Source organism: Herpailurus yagouaroundi, unplaced genomic scaffold, assembly GCF_014898765.1.
Source record: "Herpailurus yagouaroundi ecotype Mexico unplaced genomic scaffold, PumYag 100, whole genome shotgun sequence".
NCBI classification, from domain to species: Eukaryota; Metazoa; Chordata; class Mammalia; order Carnivora; family Felidae; genus Herpailurus; species Herpailurus yagouaroundi.
In genome coordinates this window covers 80,080,013-80,101,911 of record NW_024412391.1, presented here as the reverse complement: position 1 = coordinate 80,101,911, position 21,899 = coordinate 80,080,013, and the positions used below count along the sequence as shown (strand labels likewise).

General features: G+C 38.7%; 1 protein-coding gene across 3 annotated transcripts in view; it reads left to right on the top strand.

Annotated features, from left to right (window-relative positions):
* Positions 1-21,899, top strand: part of RELN (reelin) — a 532,794-nt gene that overhangs the window by 409,874 nt on the left and 101,021 nt on the right. For all 3 annotated transcript variants that reach the window (XM_040472867.1, XM_040472866.1, XM_040472865.1), the window contains exons 26-29: positions 4,285-4,456; positions 4,937-5,137; positions 11,010-11,242; positions 20,817-20,974. In XM_040472867.1, the coding sequence (XP_040328801.1) occupies positions 4,285-4,456; positions 4,937-5,137; positions 11,010-11,242; positions 20,817-20,974 (764 nt within the window). The remainder of the gene's footprint in view (positions 1-4,284; positions 4,457-4,936; positions 5,138-11,009; positions 11,243-20,816; positions 20,975-21,899) is intronic.

The window sequence follows — 21,899 nt, the reverse complement described above, 5'->3', positions numbered from 1 at the left end:
ATATATATATATATATATATATATATATATATATATATATAAAGAAGCATACATTTATATATTAACATCTGGATATGGATATAGGTGTTCATTGGTTAGATTTAACAGCAAGATGGATTTTATTAAAAGTTTTCAAGGGTGCCTGGGTGGTTAGGTTCTGACTTCCGCTCAGGTCACGATCTCATGGTTCGTGGGTTCAAGCCCCGCGTCAGCCTCTGTGCTGACAGCTCAGAGCCTGGAGCCTGCTTCAGATTCTGTGTCTCCCTCCCTCTGTGCCCCTCCCTGGCTCACACTCTCTCTCTCAAAAATAAATAAACATTAAATTTTTTTTTAAGTTTTCATATTAGCACCAGAGCTAGTCCTGGACAAAATATGAATGAATCTGTGGGGCTCAGATTTCTGAAATTTTTTACTGACCCATCCCTGTCTTGATTTTCATGCAAGGAGGAAATATATAATATCTTAGACAATAACTCTTAAGGAGTTTGGGAAAATGACTCGTGTTTAATACTAATCCCTATATCAGACAATCAATGTGTTTTTCTATATTTAAATTTAGTTATTTTACAATTACATAGCATTTTGAAATTCTGTATTTATACTTTATATTTTATATGTGTCATTAAAATCTATTCAAGGATATCATTTTTAGAGTATTCCTCTTAAAATCTCATGTTTGTACTTTAACAAAGAGACAGAATTTTTCTTTATATGTTCACCACCAACCCATTTTAAGTTTTAGCATCTTATTTGGCATTTTACAACTGAACTTTGTTTTATTGAAGAAAAATATTATTGAAGACTCTGTAGGTTCAGTTCTTACAAATTAAATTATTTTAAACATACTGTATAACAGAGAGTTATTTTGTAGCTTGAAGATTTAGAAGTTTGTTCTTTTAAAACACTGAGTCACAAAGGTGACATAACTTTCCATAATATAACATAAGTAGCCATGCAGATAGACCAACCAAAAGTACTTCTTCTGAGAGACACTGAGAGAATCTAAAACCAGAGAAGAGCCGGGGTGCCTGGGTGGCTCAGTCGGTTAAGTGTCCAACTTCAGCTCAGGGTTCCTGGGTTCAAGCCCCATATCAGTCTCTATGCTGACAGCTCAGAGCCTGGAGCCTGCTTCAGATTCTGTCTCCCTCTCTCTCTGCCCCTCCACTGTTCATGCTCTGTCTCTCTGTCTCTCTTTCTCTCTCTCAAAAATAAATAAAACATTAAAAACATTTTTTTAAAAAAATAAAAAATTAAACCAGAGAAAAGCCAACTTGGGTAAAATGAGAGACATAACATCCAGGGAGAATGTCAGGAATGGTGTGTGGGAAATGGGACCTGTTGAGATTTCCTCCAGTACAAGGAAGAGGGAATTCATAATGGTGCCAAACTAGCTGAAACAACAATTTAAAATAATGGAAATTACTTTTTCCAAATAATATCATTGTCAATCTGGAAATTATTCAGCATTCAGTAAAGTGACTGAAGTACTGTATAGACAAGCAGAAGTTCAATAGCTTTTTCAGATTTCATAAATATTCAGTTTTGATTTTTGGGAATTTTTCTTTAGGACCAGACTGTTTCACCACATTATCAAAGAGTTCTATGACACTAAAAATGGTTGGTAAATTTTGAGTTGGAAGATATCAGAAAAAGACCTCGTTCATGGTGGCAAATACATAAATATAAGGACTAATTTTAACAAACAATACTAAGCATCTGTGTAAAGAAGACTACAAAATTTCCTTCAGAGATATAATAGAAGACAAATAAGTGGAAAATAATATAACATCTCTAGATAGGTAAACTAAAGATTGTGATATGCAGATACTTCTTAATTTATGTTTCATGCAATTCCAATCAAAATCTTAGTGGAATTTGGAGGTGGGGAAGGACTTTGTATCTAGACATATAAACTGGCAAAAATAGCTTAAACTTTGGGGAAAAAAGAGGAATGCCCCACATGATATTAAAACACACTGTATAACCTAAGGTATTTGAATGGTGCATGGATAGACAGAAACAGTGAACCAAATAGATCACCCAGAAATTGGCTCAGATGTGTGTAAAATCTTGTATATTAAAAAAAAAATAAAAGACAAATCAACTATCAATGAGAAAGAAGTGGTTATTCAAACAAGCAGTGTTAGAAAAAAATGGGTAGGCTCTAGGGGAAAATTATCTATTAGATCATTACCCTACCCCATCAAAAACTGTTAAAGACTGGTTAAAGATTTAAACATTTAAGTTACTTTCTGATCTCAGAAAGAGATGTAAACTTCCTAAACACAAATTCAGTGGAAGAATTAACAGCGGAAAGGGCTACTTATGTAGAAATATACTACGTGCGAATGTGTAACTACATACACATGTAACACATACCTGTCAAAGAAAACAAAGAAGTTAAAGAGAAGAAAGACTGAGAAAATATTTGCAACCAATATGAGAAACAGAGGATTGATGTTACTGTAAAGATTATCGAAAACACCAGTAAGATCCCAATTTTAAAAAATGGGTGAAAGAAATCAGTAGATGTTACAAAAGAGAAAACACAGAGGTTTAATGAAATATGAATAATAGCCAATGTTTGTTGCAATGAAAAAGATACCATTTTTCATCAGTCCGGTGGTCATTTTTTAATGATAACACCAGTGCTATTTCCACATGGGAGCAGCAAGACAGGTCATTCTGCAAACTGTATGACTCTTCCAGGAAGAAATTTGGAAAAATCAGGAGCCTTAAACATGACTAGTTTATTCAACCTGGTAATTTCATGTCTAGGAATTATTTGTAAATCTTTCTAAACCTTTCTAAATTATTTCTAAAGAAATAAGCCGAGTCATAGCTGTACACATAAAGGTTTTCAACACAGAATTATTTGTAACAGAGAGAAGTAAAATAAACAATAGTATGTCTGTGTCATGAAAATATATAGACAGTAAAATGATCTTAAAAAATAACTATACTGGGGCGCCTGTGTGGCGCAGTCGGTTAAGCGTCCGACTTCAGCCAGGTCACGATCTCGCAGTCCGTGAGTTCAAGCCCCGCGTCGGGCTCTGGGCTGATGGCTCAGAGCCTGGAGCCTGTTTCCGATTCTGTGTCTCCCTCTCTCTCTGCCCCTCCCCCGTTCATGCTCTGTCTCTTTCTGTCCCAAAAATAAATAAAACATTGAAAAAAAAGAAGAAAAAAAAATATACTGACACGAGGATGTGCATATGACATAATATGAAATTTCAAACTGTAGGATGCTGAATTATACATATATTTCACCTATAGGAAAGATTACATGCTTTAATGATACATCAAGATGTTAGCACAAGTCAACCCCATGCAGAAGATTATGGGTGATTTTCTGTTTCATTTGTTTTTATTTAAAAAAAAATGTTTCTTCTTAATGTTTATTCATTTTTGAGAGAGAGAGAGAGAGAGAGAAAGAGAGAATGAGAGCAAGCCAGGGAGGGGGCAGAGAGAGAGAGAGGGAGACACAGAATCCAAAGCAGGCTCCAGGCTCCAAACTTCCAGCACAGAGCCCGACGTGGGGCTCAAATCCACGAACCGTGAGATCGTGACCTGAGCCAAAGTCCAACGCTTAATCAACTGAGCCACACAGGCGCCCCATCATTTTTAATGCATAGTAAAATGAAATGGTTTGGAAAAAATTGTAATGCTATTTTAATGTAATAATATACAGAGGAACAGTTTTTTCAAGGTATTTCTTAAAAACGTTATGCCGTTGTCATGGTAATCAAAAGGTTCAGTAAATCAGACTTAGTAGAAATATCTGCCTCAAAAAGTTATAATTCCAAATGGAATAAACATGGCCAGGACTAAACGGACTTACAACTTTAAACCTCTTGATCTGATCTGTCTAAACTTAAAAAATATATATCAAGAGATCAGGGGCGCCTGCGTGGCTCAGTCGGTTAAGCATCGGACTTCAGCTCAGATCATGATCTCACGGTTTGTGTATTCGAGCCTGCATCGGGCTCTATGCTAACAGCTCAGAGCCTGGAGCCTGCTTTGGATTCTGTGTCTCCCTCTGTGTCTGCCCCTCCCCTGTTCTGTCTCTCCCTGTCTCTCAAAAAAAAATTAATATATATATATTATATATATATTACATATATTTTATATATTATATATTATATATATAATATATATATATATATATATCTCAAGAGATCAAACAAAACTAAACTTTCTCTTGTTGCTACTCTTGTTATTTAAACAGCTGCTAAGAAGAAAAACAGCCTTTCCTTTCCCAGCTGTAAATGATTTCCTTTTATGCAGATTCGTCTACCTGGAACTTCCAGCTGCCGCTAAGACCTCTTGCACAAGATTCCGCTGGTGGCAGCCTGTGTTCTCAGGGGAAGGCTACGATCAGTGGGCAGTCGATGACATCATCATTCTGTCAGAGAAACAAAAGCAGGTCATCCCCATTGTGAACCCGACTTTACCCCAGGTATCTTTCCTATGCCTGAACTCCAAGAAGACAGGATTGTAAAAATAGATGGGATTACAGAATTCCTCACTTCCCCCAAAGATTGATTGCTTGACCCTGGAATATAAGCTTTATAAGTAACATAAGTTTTCTGTGTTTGTAGTTACTTTTTTACACTTAATCGTTTTATTTTCTCTCTATGCTACTACTTCACAGATTATTTAGATATTTTTAAAAAATGGCTAGGAAGTCTGGCCAAGACATCAAGCACAATTATTAATGTGTTTATAAAATTAGATATACAGTGGCAAAATATTTTCAGTGGTTAAATCATCAGGAAAAAGGGCTTATGGCATTAAAAAAATAATAATTTAGAGATTCTGCTGTGTTTTCCTAGCAATACAAATCGTACATGGCCTGCATGTCATAAACTGAAAATTCCTTTCTTGTTTTCAAAGCTATCAAATTGCCTTTCTGTGTTGTCTGTATTGTTTCTAATAGAACTTTTATGAGAAGCCAGCTTTTGATTACCCTATGAATCAAATGAGTGTGTGGTTGATGTTGGCCAATGAAGGAATGGTTAAAAATGAAACTTTCTGCTCTGCCACACCATCAGCCATGGTATTTGGAAAATCAGATGGGGATCGCTTTGCAGTAACTCGAGATTTGACTCTGAAACCTGGATATGTTCTACAGTTTAAGGTATTTATGCACAGACTTCTTCCCAGGGCAGGTAAAAGAGCAAACCGTCTCCCAGACTTATAAGTGACATCGAAAGAACACAAATTTTTCAAACTCTCTTGAAGAAGGGACTCACTTGAACAAAGGTTCAGCATTCTTAGAATGGCAAAGCTCTTTATTTAGCTTTACCCACAATGAAAAAAACTGGTCAGGTTGAAAACTGACCTTTAGATTTTCTATCTGATTATGACTTAATGAATCCCATGCTTCTGAAGGGTAAGAGGGTTCTCTTTTTCAATTTGCTAATGCTTTGGGGATTTATGAGTTATTTTGCGTTTTTACTATAGGATTTTCAAACAACTTCCCTTCCTTTGATTCAGTAAATTTATACCTTAATGATCACTGCTTTCTTAAAACCTTGCTGTTTTTCAGCACTGTGATAACATGTCTACGCATATAGGAGTGCCTGGGTGGCTCGGTCAGTTAGGCGTCCAACTTTTGGTTTCGGCTCAGGTCCTGCTCTCCCAGTTTGTGAGATTGAGCCCTGTGTCAGGCTCTGCACTGACAGCGTGGAGCCTGCTTGGGATTCTCTCTGTATACTGTCTCTGCTTCTCCCCGAATAGGGCTCGCTCTCTCTTGCTCTCTGTCTCTCAAAATAAATAAATAAACATTAAAAAAAAAAACCACCAAGAACATGTCAACATGTATAGCAAGTATTTACTCTGACAAGCTCTTTTTTCAGAAGCCTAATCAAAATTTCATTTTGTTTATAATAAAATCCCACTGGTGAATTCTGGGGTCGAAAGTAATGCAGTTTTAATGAGCTAGCACAACTACATGGTCCTTACGTAACGGCAGGATGCAGATGGTAAATAATTTACAAATGGAATTATTCGAGAGATCAGATGTTTATAGGCAGCTCTTCAAATATGATTTCCACAGGTCTGTAAACAAGAAAGTTAGTCATAAATAAAATGATTAGTGAAATGTTATTCTTCTCTGTTTAGAGTTTGATGCTAAACTACAGTGGAAAAACCACTAACAGCAGTATACGACGCTATATTAATGTGTTGGTACTGCCTAAAAATGGTAACAAAATAATGGCAATAGCAAAATAGCAAAATAATACCTTGCTGGAATACTATGCTCTTTCTCACTTGACACCTTCATTAATCACAAAATCACAATACTGTAGGTGTTAAAATCTGCAAGATGGCATTCTGGTGTTTAAAAAAATCTAAATCAGGGGGTGCCTGGTTGACTCAGTCAGTTAAGCATCCAACTATGGCTCAGGTCATGATCTTGTGGTTGGTAGGTTCAAGCCCTGCATCAGGCTCTGTGCTGACAGCTCAGAGCCTCGAGCCTGCTTCGGGTTCTGTGTCTCCCTCTCTCTCGGCTCCTCCCCCACTCATGCTCTGTCTCTGTATCTCTCTCTCTCTCTCTCTCTCTCTCTCTCTCAAAAATAAACATTTTAAAAAATTACAAATAAAATAAAATTAAAAATCTAAATCAAGAAAACATTATTAAATGTTTCAAGTACTTAAACAACCAGCAAGAATGCACAATGCCTAAGATAATCTCAATTCTCAAATGACACCAGCAGAAGACTTTGGATTGTTGCTATTAATTGATAATAGATATGTAATATGGGTCATTTGGGGATTGATGATTAATGTATATTTGGAATCTGTGACAAGAACTTGGTGTCATTTGTACAAAGTGCTGGTACATTTTTGTAATGCATGCCATTTGTCAAACACTAGTTGTTAAGAATATAGACATGAAAAATATGGCCCTGGCCCTCAAGGAACTCAGAAATTAGGAAGTGAGCCAGAAGAGAGAATAGTAATTCTCACAAGAGTGTTGTAGTAGAAATAGGCTCTGGGTGGTATGAGAGTACCTGGCATATTGCCTGGCGTGTGGCAGATGCTCCAAAAACATCTGTCAGTTGGAAGGATGGATGGATGGATGGATGGATGGATGGATGGATGGAAGGATGGATGGAGGGAAAGATGGATGGAGGGAAGGATGGATGGATAGACGGATGGACAGATGGATGGATGGAAGGATGGATGGAAGGATGGATGGAAGGAAGGATGGATGGATAGATGGATAAGTTGAAATGAAAGGTCTCTGGAAATACAGACTTAGCCAGATGAACAATGGAAGGGGAAGAATTCCAGTTAGAGGGAACAGAATGTGCAAATATACAAAAATAAATGAAAGTGCAAATTAGAAATGAAAATTTGGAAACTCTTAGGATGTGTGCCACAAAGTTGAGAGAGAAAGTTGATCCTCGTTACCTTTATATGGTACGTTAAGCCACTTGGACATTAACCCAAGAGCAGTGAGTCATGGAAGGGTTTTAATACATTAAGTGCAAAGATCAGACCCGTTTTAGAAAGATCCTTCCAGCAACAGTATAGGTGTTGACTTAACAAGAGGAGAAACTGTAATCAACAAGTGCATTTATTCATTTATTCAACAAATATTTGTAAAGCCTCTACTATATACCAGACTCTGTTTTATGCTATGAGCATAAATAGGAATAGAGAGTGTGGACTCCAGTGGTGTGGGGTAGTTATCATTTTATAAGGCGTTGTCAGGTTCCCTCACTAATAAAATGACTTTTAAGCTGAGACCTACAAAAGTTAAAAGGGTGAGTTATGCAGCTTTCTGGGAAAGACCATTCCAGGCACAAGGTACAAAAAGTACAAAGGCCTGGCATCAGGAGTGTGCTTGCAAGAGTTCAGAAAATCACAAGGATGCCATTGTGACTAGAGCAAAGAGAGCGAGAACAGGGAGACACAGAGAAAAAAGGAGGTCAGACTTGGACTTCTGCTCTGAATAAAATGGCTAGCAGAAGAGACATACTCTGACTCAGGCTTTTAAAGAATCTGGTGACTGTGCTGGGAGTACAGTGGCAGAGGAAAAGTTGGAGACAGAAAGACCAGCTGGGCAGCTATTGCAATGATCCAGGTAAAAGATGAGGACTGTGTAAGAGTGGAGGAGGCGGGGAGAAGTACTCAGATTGTTGACTATATTCTGAGTAAAGAAAGGATGCTAGAGCAATCATCAAAGTATGAAATGAGGCCAGATTAAAGCACTGTGTGAGATTATAAAAATAAGTAGATGATCTGCGAGATGTGAAAGGGGAAGAGTCAACAGGTTTTGGTGACCTGTTGGATGATAGAATGGATTTTAGAATGACTCCCACATTCCTGGCTCCAGTCATTGAAACTGGAGATACAGGAAGATTTGTTTTAGGGTATGGATGATGAGGGCAGACCTGGGCCTGCGGAATTGGGGATGCCTGTGGACTGCTCACATGGAAATACATGGGAAGCAGTTATGGACCTTTCCAGACAGCTGGAGAGAGGCCCAGTCTGGGAGTTGTAGGTATTTAGAAGGAATTTGAAATTATGATGTGAACGACTTATTAAGGAGCATGTATAGAGTACAAAGATAAGAAAGCCAAGAATTGAATGCTAGAAAACATTAACAGTTAAGAAGCAGACTAAATGGTCAATTTAAAAAGGCATAGACTTGTCAGGCCTGAAAGTGCCGTCAACTTTCCTACTTTAGAAACAATGATGGCCATAATGAAAAGCTAACTGTGTGTGCCCTTTGTAATTACCATCAACTCTTACCAACCAAAAGCTAATGCTTACTAATGCGCAACGAAAGGAATTTGTGCTAAAAGAGTTTAATCATGCATTTGAGATTGTCAAGTCTTTGCTTATATTATTGACATTGAATTATATAAACTTGGATAAATGTATCACAATAAAATTCCTACTAGCCCAATTATAAAGTCTTCTGAGAGATGCTTTCTAGCTGTGAGTATGGGAATAAGGAAAATATAGAATCTTCTTTTGAAAGACTGGATCCAACTACCAATAGTCACAAGTATGAACTGGTTGACCTCTTGATGTCTGGACCAGTATTATGCCTGTGACCCTACCTTTTCTTCATCCTTTATTCTTCAGTCATGATCATGTTCCTTTGAGTGCTTACTTCAGTTTTTTTTATACAGTTTGACTATTCTTATCTCTAGGCTTATACATTAAAGCTCTATGGTGGCTCCCACCAACAACCTAAATAAGATATGAATAGATCATTCATGTAAGATGGTATGTAATTAAATAGGGGCGCCTGGTTGGCTCAGTTGGTAAGCGTCTAACTCTTGATTTTGGCTTAGGTCATGATCTCATGGTTTATGAGTTTAAGCCCTGCTCAGGATTCTCTCTCCATCTCTCTCTGCCCCTCCTCACTCTCACTTTCTCTCCCTCTCTCTCTCAAAATAAATAAATAAACTTAAAAAAAAAGATGGCAGGGGCACCCGGGTGGCTCAGTCATTTAAGTGTCTGACTTCAGCTCACATCATGATCTCTCGGTTCGTGGGTTCAAGCCCTGCATTGGGCTCTGTGCTGACAGCTCAGAGCCTGGAGCCTGCTTCGGATTCTGTGTCTCCCTCTCTCTCCATCCCTCCCCTGCTCATGCTCTATCTCTCTCTGTCTCTCAAAAGGAAATAAATGTTTAAAAATTTTTTAATAAAAAAATTAAAAATTAAAACAAATGAAAAAAAGATGGCATATAACCAAATAAATATCAAGAAAAGAGATTGACATTTATAATTACCAAAAAATATAAACTAAAACAGTAATAAAATTATTTGTACATATACTAATTTAGAAAGAAACTGTTTTAAACCTAAATAACATTCAGAGCTGTGGTAAAACTGATTCATTTGAACCCAGCTGATTAAAAATGAACACATACAAATAAAAAAATTTAAAGTGTTTCTGCATTTTGATTCAGTAATACTATTTATAGGAATTTATCTGGTGATAACAGATCAACTAAAGAACAAACATATATTCTTTGCAATGCTGCATATAATAATAAAACAATATGTTAAATAGAAAGTAAAAGGAAAGTTTTATTTATTTATTTATTTAATGTTTATTTTTGAGAGAGAGACAGAGCATGAGTGGGGGAGGAGCAGAGAGAGAGGAAGACACAGAATCTGAAATAGGTTCCAGGCTCCAAGCTATCAGCACAGAGGCCCACACAGGGCTCTACCCCACGAACCACGAGATCATGACCTGAGCTGAAGTTGGTTGCTTACCTGAGGTGCCCCACAAAAGGAAAGTTTAGGAAGTGTGATGACTTCAACAATAACCAAAATGTATGCCTCTTTATAAAGATTAGAAGAGAAAACAGGAAAAAAAAAATACCCATGCTAGGGCATTGGGATTTAAGTTGCTTTATTTATTTTTCTTTTTTTTAAAATGCTATTAATCCTGTGATGACATTCCTCTATATGAGTGCACAGGACAGTAACGGTTTTATTTCTACATTATTTTTGCTTATTTGATGCAGTGGCAAAAACTTAGCTCTTTTCATCTAAGTTAGCAATGATTTCTTACTGAGCTTTGGCAAGAAAATGGAGTAAAGATGTTTGTTCCACTGAAAGCAGAAGGATGGCACTCACTTCAGGTAACCTTCATGTCCTGAGGAGGATAGCTCTTTATCTTCTGCTTCCCTCTGTTTATATAGGCCTGGGATCAGAGAAGAAAACCATTTCTTGGCTTCCATGATTTTGTCTATGGCTCCAACCTCAGAGATACTATCCTTCTGTTTTCCTGCCTATAATCCCAAGAAATCCACAAAATGGCAACTGGTCCAGCTTTTCTTAAAAAACGCCCATTGCTCACCTAAAGATTTCTAGAACCTACAGAAGGGTCTTGTTTGGAATTGACCTGAATGTCTTATCATTGTCAATAAAAGACAGACTCAGTAGAAAGGGCCCTGGCTGCTGCAGCACCTAATGTATTAAATGATAACTTGAAATGAAGACCTTTTATAATTCTGTCTTTCCTTTGGACAGCTAAACATAGGATGTGCCAATCAATTCAGCAGTGCTGCTCCAGTTCTTCTTCAGTATTCTCATGATGCTGGAATGTCCTGGTTTCTGGTGAAAGAAGGCTGTTACCCAGCGTCTGTGGGCAAAGGATGTGAAGGAAACTCCCGAGAACTAAGTGAGCCCACCGTGTATCACACAGGGGACTTTGAGGAATGGACGAGAATCACCATTGTTATTCCCAGGTCTCTTGCATCCAGGTACAGTGACCATTCTTATTATGTGCCCTAGGCATTATTTCTTGGAAGCATATATTTATCTCAATATCATCATTTCAATAACCCACAAGAATTCATATAGTCTAGCCATATCTGTTCACAAAATAAGGAAAAGAGCCCTGGGGCAAAGTTCCCAAAGCCCAGGTGTGTGTTGAGGTGCACATGCACCCATGCATGCTTGTGAAACAGATTTACTCATTCATTCATTCATTCATTCATTCATTCATTCATTTATCCAACAAATATTTATTGAGCACCATTCTGGGCAGTGGGACAGCAGTGAACAAAAGATGTTTAAAGTCCAAGGGAGTCATAAGGCATTATTATATCAGACTTTGACTTTATATAGATTTTTGGTAATTTAATACCTACCTGTGTGGGCAATTTGAGATATCTTGTAATATAAAAGATCCCTTTAGGGACTCCTGGGTGGCTCAGTCAGTTAAGCATCCTGCTTCAGCTCAGGTCATGATCTCATGGTCCGTGAGTTCGAGCCCTGTGTCAGGCTCTGTGCTGACAGCTCAGAGCCTGGAGCCTGCTTCGGATTCTGTGTATCTCTCTCTCTTCCCTTCCCCTGATCACACACTGTCTCTCTGTCTCTCTCAAAAATAAATACATATTAAAAAAGATTTTTAAAAATTCCTTTAAATAACTATAAAAATAATATAAAGATTAAATATCAGTTGACAGAGAAATGAGATAAATGGATTAAAAGAACTTGAAGGAATTACGGGGCGCCTGGGTGGCGCAGTCGGTTAAGCGTCCGACTTCAGCCAGGTCACGATCTCGCGGTCCGTGAGTTCGAGCCCCGCGTCGGACTCTGGGCTGATGGCTCGGAGCCTGGAGCCTGTTTCCGATTCTGTGTCTCCCTCTCTCTGCCCCTCCCCATTCATGCTCTGTCTCTCTCTGTCCCAAAAATAATAAAAATAAAACGTTAAAAAAAAAAAAACTTTAAAAAGAACTTGAAGGAATTAGTTTCATTAATAGGGCAATAAATTTAACTCTTAGTTTTCTGGCAGCTAGGACAAAGGGGAAAAATATATAGTCATTTAGTTCTCATGTTTGTATAAAAAGAAAAAATTCATTCTGATTTTTAAGAAAAGGATAACATTTTTTCCATGCTTAGTATTCTAAAATAGATTTATAGCATGTATATGTATCCTTATGCCAGGTAAAGTAGATATCAGTATTTTTAACTCTATCATTTTATGAAAGATAAACATTCTTCAAGCAGACACTTCTTAATTGAATCCCAGGATGTAGCATTAAATCGTGACTAAGTCAAGGCATTTCTGCAGAGCTGAGATGATATACATCTATCTACTCGTATAGCTTTCTGGTTGTGACTTCATATACACTTGGAATATTCATTAGTGCCATTCAGCAATATTTCCAGCTTGCTTGCTTCCTTCCTAGGATATGGTAGGATTATATTTTCCCCGCATCTTTAAAAGTTTGATGTGGTCTAATAAAATGTGAATGGAAATCAAATGTGTGGTTTTTAAGAGCCCATGTGGATTTTGTCATGTTCTATGCTTTATGAAAGCATGTTTTGAGATGTAGTTTACATCAGTCTGGGTCCCTTAATGTCTACAACAAGCAGACTTCCTTGCCAGCCTACACTGGGCATACAGCAGAAGCAAGAAATAACTTTTGTTGAGTTAAGCCACTGAGATTGGGGATTGTTGGTCACCACAACATAGCTTACCTGCTCCAGACTGATAACAGTGGTAAAAGCATAGCAGTCGATAGGAGTGGTCTATTCATAAAGTTCTTGGAGACCATTCTGTCTGTGACAACTTTCACCTAATTGATTACCAAACTTATTGTTCCTCATCTAGCTAGAGAAGCTGGTTATGTTCTTCTGCCTCCGTCAGTACTTAGGTATGCATCTTAAAAAATTACACCACAGACTTTGGTAGACAATCTTCCTAGGTAGGGAAACAATTTTAGTCAAGGATGTACAAGTTTCTGGGTTAATCTCTTAAACTTTGAAGCGTAATCTTTAAACCAACTTTCCCAAGAAAGTTTTTCAGTCAGTGTATCTAAGTCAACTAATAATTTTTTTGCCTTTATGCCAGTGTTCTTTGTAGTATATTAAAGAGAGAAGATTTGATGTATAGGTAACAAAGTTGATGAGTTGGCCTTCTTCAGCAAAATTTAAGAATTTGACTTACATTCTGTTTTAGTTAGGCTACAGGCCCAGCTACTGTAACAGAACAAATACAAATGCTTTACAAGGCTTAAACAAGGTAGAAGTCCATTCTTTCTCATATAGCAGTCCAAAGGTGATCAGTTCAAAGCTGACAGGGTGGTTCTGCCACTCTGAGCACAAGAGTCTCATCTCCAGATCCAAGGCAGCTGTTCTAGATCTTGTCATCTCTTAACCAGTAGAAGGAAAAAGGAGTCAAGGATGCATGGATACATTACTTTCTTATTTAAAAAAAAAAAATTTTTTTATGTTTGTTTATTTTTGAGACAGAGAGAGACAGAGCATGAGCAGAGGAGAAGTAGAGAGAGGGGGACACAGAATCTGAAGCAGCCTCCAGGCTCTGAGCTGTCAGCATGGGGCTTGAACTCACAAGCTGTCAGATCATGACCTGAGCCGAAGTCGGGAGCTTAACCGACTGAGCCACCCAGGCGCCCCATACATTACTTTCTTAAAAAAACCATCCTACTCCTTGTTTATATTCTTGAGTATAGCCTAAGATAATATATGTACAGTTATCTGTTAACCTCTCTCTCCAAAACTTAATAGCTTAAAGCAACAATGTTTACTTCCTCATGGTTTTGTAGGATTATCTGGGTTGTTCTGCTGCTCTCTCTGGGCTCCATCATGTAGCTGCATTTGATTGGTGAGTTGGTTAGTGTTTGGGCTCAGCAAGACCTTTCTCTCTATGTTGTCTTCATCCCAGTGTTTTTTACAGTTAGGTGGTTCCAGACTTCCAAGAGAACGAAAGTAAAAACTGCAGGACTATCTTATTTGCCACATCCAATTGATCAGCGCAAGTTACAAGGCCAGTCTAGATTCAGAACGTGGGAAAACAGACTCCTCTTTCTGATAGCAAGTGCAGAAAAGTCACTTTATAGAGGAACATGTACACAAGGAAGTGTGATTCATTGGGGGTGTTATTGTAACATTCCATAGTGTGTTACTAGTCCCAGTGACTCACATCTCTTCCAACAGCCAAATGTATTCACTCTCTTCCCAAGACTCCCCAAATGTCATTCCGTCACAGTATCAGTCACTAGTTGCTGATCTTGTGATCTCTATCAGGTCAGGGTATGGCCATGGATCCCCGTAAATGGCTCCTCTCGATCTAGAGACCTGTGAACTAAAAAGACAGTTATCAGCATCCAACATACAATGGCGAGACACTGACAGGATAACTACAATAGACACTTCCACTCAAAAAAATAATAATAATCATAAGGAAGGAATGGGAATCACATAGCAGCCACTGGCCAATAGGAATTCTGAAATCCAGCAAGATACTTGTTATTAGGACTCCCTCCTCCATAAGCAAGGTCTAGGACAAGAAAGTGGCCTTGATTAAGTTCTGTTCCTTAGGAGTCATTCCTTAATCTATTGTTCTTCTCAGCTGTTGGTTCTACCCTGTAGGCTTCAACCTCTGAGGTATCTTTCCTTTGACATGAAAATTTATCTGTGTTTGTATCTTAATAGCCATCTCATCCTGCTTTCTGCCCTTCAGAAGTTGGGCATGTAACAGTGTAGCCCTGTAGTCCTCACTACCAGCTGCCTGCCTCCTCCCCTCCCCAGCTATCCTTTTCTGAAACATTGGCTCAACCACAGCTCTTCCAAATATATAGTGTAGCATGCTGTGAAGCTGGGGAACACCGAGTGGTGTATATTTGCTGCAGTGACTAGCAAGCATATCCAGGTGTTGTAAGACATCACTATGAAAGCAGTGGTAAAGCCACATATGAGAAATAAAAGAAGGTTTTCCTCAATATCACAAAGTGAGCCAATATTTTGAAGCTCCCAACATACCAGTATTTTTTTTGGACCTCAGCTGTTGGAAGAAGAAATATTCTTCATTAGAGTCCAGCTTCCTGGCTAATTTGAATACCATCCAGCTTGCTGGTTGATGGCATGTTGGTGACAAAGAGCTCTCTACTGAAGAATAGTAAATATATTTCCACTTTAAGAGCTGTTGTTTCTTCTGCAATATGTTAAACTCTGCTGTCTCCAAATGCAGTGTTGGAAAGCTGAGAATTTGAAGTGTGAAAATTGTTAAAATTGGGAGCTATTTTGCCACGAGGCAACATGCTTATAATAGTTACTAGAACATTGCTCTTTCACAAATAATCGTAACCTGATTTTCTCAAAGGAGCATTTTGTCTTCATATTCATTCTCTTGGTTCTTGCCTACAAAGGAGGCATGTTGGTGACAGTAGCTACATGCCGGTATATCCCTGACCCACGGCAGTGTCCCCAACCATACAGTCTGTCATGTCATGCAGCCTTCTGTAGGTTCCCTATGCAGAATGCAAAATGTTAATATTTTGAGGGCGGGAAGAGGTGCCAGAAACACAATTGCCTACTATTCTGCAGAATGTCTCCTCCACTGTCACCATCACCTGTGAACCTCTGCACATGACCAGCAGATGCACAGGAAGCTTCTTGGTTTGAAAGGCTGATGTACATCTGAAATGTGGTGGCGGAAGAAGGTGGTATAGAAATTGATTCTCCTGTTCACCCAGGCATCCTCTGAACAAAAGTAATTGGGAAAGAAGACAGAGATAGAGTCTTCTGTTTCCTTATCTGGGAAAGCAAAACCTCTGGAAGGTTTTGTTCAAGATTTGAATGGTCAAACCACAGTATGGTTTATTTCTAGTAAAGTGACATAAAAACTGAACTGTGTCAGGGGCGCCTGGGTGGTTCAGTCGGTTGAGCATCCGACTTCGGCTCAGGTCATGATCTCACAGTTTGTGGGTTCAAGCCCCGCATCAGGCTCTGTGCTGACAGCTTGCTGAGAGCCTGCAGCCTGCTTCAGATTCTGTGTCTCCTTCTCTCTCTCTCTGCCCCTCCACCACTCATGCTCTGTCTCTCTCTGTCTCTCAAAAATAAATAAATGTTAAAAAAAATTTAAAAAAAAACTGAACTCTGTCATTTCCTCAATCATCATGTCCTCCAATCCTTCCCAGACCTTCCTGACTATCAGATCAAAGATGCTTTTCTAGCTCTATGTCCTTCTCAATAGTAGTAGTAATCAGCATTGCACATTTACATTACTTTATTTAGGGTTCCATTGAGGTATTTCCTCATTTGACTATGGGCTGCATGATGGCAGGAACCTTGTTGGGTTTTTGTTTCCCATTGTATACATAACCCTAGCACTATGTCTGGCATATTGGAGGCACTTGGTAAATGCCGGTTGAATGAATGGATATTGAATGAGAAATAAGGACCAACAGTAGGTGATTAGCTACAATGAAGATGCCTCCCTTTTTAAAATATATTTTCCAGGGGCGCCTGGGTGGCTCACTCAGTTAAGTGTCTGACTTCAGCTCAGGTCATGATCTCACGGTTCATTGAGTTCGAGCCCCGCATCGGGCTCTGTGCTGACAGCTTGGAGCCTGGAGCTGCTTCGGATTCTGTGTCTCCCTCTCTCTCTACCTCTCCCCCGCTCTCACTCTGTCTCTCAAAAATAAATAAACATTAAAAACAATTTAAAAAAAATAAACTGTTTTCCAAAATAAATTCCATGCTGTTCAGAAAAATCATTATTCTGCATTCTGCTGTGTCTCCCTGAAAAGGCACGGATAGCTCATTCCCACATGTGCACACACACATTAATAGCATGAATAATTTCAAGACTATGTCTCCACTACTTTAAAAAAGATAAACTATGTGGAATCTAGACATGCTTATTAGCTTAACTTTGGCCTGCTTCTTTTTGTTGTTGTTGTTGTAGCTATAGCTTTAAAACTATAATTTATTTCATATTTAAGAAGAGTAAATAAAAGTAAGATACTTGTGGTCTGGTTCTGCATACAAGAATGGGTAACAGTCTTGTTCTGGTTCCTGCAATAAATTCAATTGGAAATTTATTCTGTAGGTGGACAGCATAATACTTTGTCTTTGACCAACCTTCTCCATTGTTCCACCATAATATTCATATGAGTAGTATCAGTACCCAGAGAAGAACTAGTCCAAGGATGAAAGTTATCCAGTCTTCAGTTGACAAAGCCATTCCAATAGTGAGCAGTGAATATCCTAACGTAGAGAGAGGGATGAATTCATGGTGCCACATCAAGAAATTCCTGGGACACCTGAGTGGGTCAGTCGGTTAAGCAGCTGACTCTTGATTTCAGCTTATATCATGATCTCATGGTTCATGAGTATGAGCCCCACATTGGCCTCCATGCTGATTGCGCAAAGCCAGCTTAGGATTCTCTCTCTCTCCCTCTCTCTGCCTTTCTCTGGCTCTGTCTGAATGAATGAATGAATAAATAAATAAATAAATTAACTAACTTAAAAAATTCTCTGCATACCAAATCTCTTATAACATGGTAGAAGCATATGGGATCCCAGGAATGGTAGATTTTTGCTGGTATAAGAAGAGGTTTTCAAGCAAAGATTCAGAAACAGTTTGATGAACAAGTATCCTATTATAAGAAAACAGCTCTTAGGCAAAGAATTAGAAGGCATTTCAAGAAACAGACAAGATAACTTTTAACTGTCAGAAACCACCTATTTCTTCAGAGAAGAAATGAAACAGCCACCTCACTTTGGCCTATTTCTTTCTTTCCTTCTTCTGATGGTCTCTCCATGATGACAGTTTTTTTGTTTTTAAAACGTTTATTCTGGTTTGAGAGACAGAGAGCAACAGAGAATGAGCAGGGGAAGAGCAGAGAGAGAAGGAGACACAGGATCTGAAGGAGGCTTCAGGCTCTGAGCTGTCAGCACAGAGCCTGATGCAGGGCTGGAACCCACAAGCCATGAGATCGTGGCCCGAGCCAAAGTCGGACGCTTAACTGACTGAGCCACCCAGGCACCCCCATGACGACAGTTATTTAGTTAATTTCTTAGTAGTCCTTCTTTTTATTCCAGCAACCCTGAGGTTGCTAATTTCTCGTGCTCAGTTCCAAGACTGTGCAGTGGAGAGTAGGACAGAGCAGCAGTAGGCATCGGGAACCAGGCACAACTTGGAAAAATTTAAATGAAGCAAAACTTGGCTGATGTCGTGAATGGTGAAAGCTTTCTTGCTTTGGTTTACACCTGCCAACTAAAAGCCATCCAGCAAAGATAAAGAGAAGGAAAAGAGGTACAATGTCTTGCCCTATTTCTTTGAAATATGGGCTCCCAGCTAGGACTCTTAGCTATGATTCATCATGTCCTGGACTCACCCTATTAACCAAATAATTCATCATTTTGTTTTGTTTTGTTTTTTCTTTATTTAAATATGGATTCCTTAATTCTAAGCTCCTGAGGTCTTGTACCTTCTCAAATATCTAACAGTGCACTCTGCTTCTTGGGTCAATAGGAGTCTTAGACCTAGGGGTGCCTCCTCTCTCTGGCCAGACCAGACCCTCGTTCTCTTATTGTTATGAAAATAATAGGGACTCCCAAGAAACAGATGGGTGAAAGTGTTTCACTTGCCCTTCATTCATTATCAAATTACCCAAGCATCTAGATTTACCCAACAGTGGGAATCTTCAACCTTCTAAATGCTTCTGGGCCTCAACCTGAGCCTGCTTCTTCCATGAAGTAGGGCAGTCAATAGAGATGCCCTGATCTTGCCCAAATAGGAGGACTTAGAGTAGAGGAAACTTGTTCTTACCTCTTTCTTACTTTCCATGGGATAGAAGTTGTGCATCTATTGTTTCTCTCTATTATAGAAACAGAAAAGGAAGAGATAAGAATGACTTTTAATCAAAGAGGACTTGTATCGGAGAATTGGCATGTTTTCCTTTTTATCAAAAGATACACCTGTCTTTTGAGAGGAGCACAGGAGCCTTGCCATTTTCCTTAAAGGCAGCAATTGGCAAAAGCTGCTGATCATTAATTCCATTTACTTCCTTTGAGAGGAAAAACATCTGCACAACCTAAATAACATTACAACCCCAAACGGAGGAATTTTCCCCAGGTCCATGACACCACCACTGTATTTTCTTTTTTCTCCTTCTTTCTCTTTTTTTTTTTTTTTTTTTTGCTTTGTCTTTTGTCTTAAAAAATAAAACCAACATATTTTGAATTAGCTTCAAAGGAAATAAAAGATGTTTACCTACCTCTTAACACACTGAAGAATGTGTGCTAAGACTTGCAGTAATAGGTGATTAATCTCTGAACACTTACCTAGTAAACTCCATTTTTGGTTACATACTGCGGATTTGCCAAGAGTAGGTAACTTAAAATAATGAAGAAAAAAATCCAGGTTGATGGTTCTGTGTTGCCAAATAATCAAAGCTATGAAGAGCTAGAAAGAAATGAATTCTGACACTACTGTATTATTTCCACAATAGTGGAGAGGACAAGGAACCAACTTTGTCTATAGTTATCCTTGACAATCTTCATTAATCTTTAAGATTCTTTACCCTTATTTACTAAGAAACTGGATTCACTCACAAGTCTATAAATATTGGCAGCAAAATTAATTGGACTCCGGGTAACCTAATCCATCTTCCTTCTCTGATGTCAGTAGAACTGAGAAGGAAGAGGTGTTTTCCTGGTGTGATATTATAGATGTGGATGGGTTTCCATATATTTGAAAAGAGAGATGTCCTGAAGGGATTGCAAAGGCTGGGAAGCAACTGGGACAAGTGTTCATTTGGCAGTATCCAGAATGTTGTGGAGGAGGAAGCACTGGGCAACAGCCCAGCCCACTGGTGTTCCAGGATTTTGAAGCACTGGAACCAGGTCTCTCTTTTGTTCATTGGCAGAAACCAGTGGTCACTGGCAGCCCAGCTGGTTGCTAAGAGTCCACAGAATGAGTGTCTTAGAGATTTGAAGTTGAGAGATGAAGAGGGAGCCAACAGGTAGGAGTAGCATTGTTAGTATGAACTTAACTCTTTCCTGTCAGAATCACATCAGTGGCAAATAGCTAGAGTCCCCCTTATATGTCTTAACAAAGAGCATTCTATTTGATGGTCTCAAAAATTCCTAAATGGCCTCTTTTGAAAATACCCATAAAATTAGTGCAATGGAAGGGAGAAATACTAATTAAGTGAAAGGAATACCTTTCTGGTTTCTGTTACTAAAAGAGTATGAGATGGAAAATATACAAGTAAAAACCTATATTACATTTCTGGCCATCAAAAATCTTCTGTACCTGATAATCCTCCTGGTATTGAAACATTTAGGCTGAAGAAGAAATAAACAGGCTGAGAAAGAAAACAGGCTGAAGAAGAAAAATAGGCTGAGAAAGCTGTGAGAGAGACACCTTATTATGAAGGTCAAGTGTCCAATCAAGAAGACATGACTTTCAAATAAACATTAATCTTTTTTTAATTTTTCTGAACCGCTCTGTATTTCAGTGCTTTTGTACGCAATGTTGGTACAAGAAACACATGTGTTGTTTTTTCCTGACAGTAAAACCAGATTCCGATGGATTCAGGAGAGCAGCTCACAGAAGAACGTGCCTCCCTTTGGTTTGGATGGAGTGTACATATCCGAGCCTTGTCCCAGCTACTGCAGTGGCCATGGGGACTGTGTTTCAGGGGTGTGTTTCTGTGACCTGGGCTACACCGGTAAGGCCACAGACATGCATCTGGTGGTTTGTTTGTAAAATATTAATCCCTGGTTACTGTATGCCATGTTACTTCTTCCAAGGAAACAGATTCTGAGATGATTCTTCTTTAAGTCCTAATTGTAGGAATTTGCCACCCAGGTCCTTGAAGTGCTAAGATATTCTGTAGTTTTGAGCTGCCTAAGGAAAAAAACCATGGTAATGCCAATTTCACTCCCTAAAGGAGATTTATTTATTAGTAAACTGATAGTAGTTAACATTGCTTTAGGCTCTGCTTTATGAGGCACTATAGTAAGTGCTTTTCATTTCATCTCACTGAATTCTAACAAAAACCCTATGCCATTGTACATACTATTATTGTCCTTGTTTATATTTGAGGAAACCAAGACAGAGAGGCTTAGTGTCTCTCCCGAGGTCACCCAGCTAGGAATTGCTGTGGCTAGGCTTCAAACTCTAGCAAGTCATTCTCTAGAACTCAAACCTAAGCTCTTCCTTGACCACTTGGCTGCAAGGGGCTCTCTGTGTTCTTTACGTTGCTTTTTATACGGCATGTAATTTTATACATGCAAAGTAAAAATCAGTGTAAGAAATGATAAATCCAGGGCTGCCAAAAGAGGACTTTACAAGAGAAATATTTCTGACCATGGTCACCGTTGGCTGTTGCTACAAGGAAAAATAAAAAGGGAGCTGAGATTAAAGAGTAAAATTGGAGAAAATGTTACAAGCTTCAAAAGTCTTTTTGTAGAGTTTTTCCTGGAGGCCACTTCAAAAGGATTCCTCCCAGATTTTCAGTGCTCTGCCCTTCTTCTGGCGCATGGCCAAAGATGAACATATGTTGTTGCAGGCCTTCTGTGGAGTGCCCAGCCACTCCTGGTTTCAAGGGTGTGTTTTTTTTAATCTGAGATTAACTCTCCTTATTGATCCTC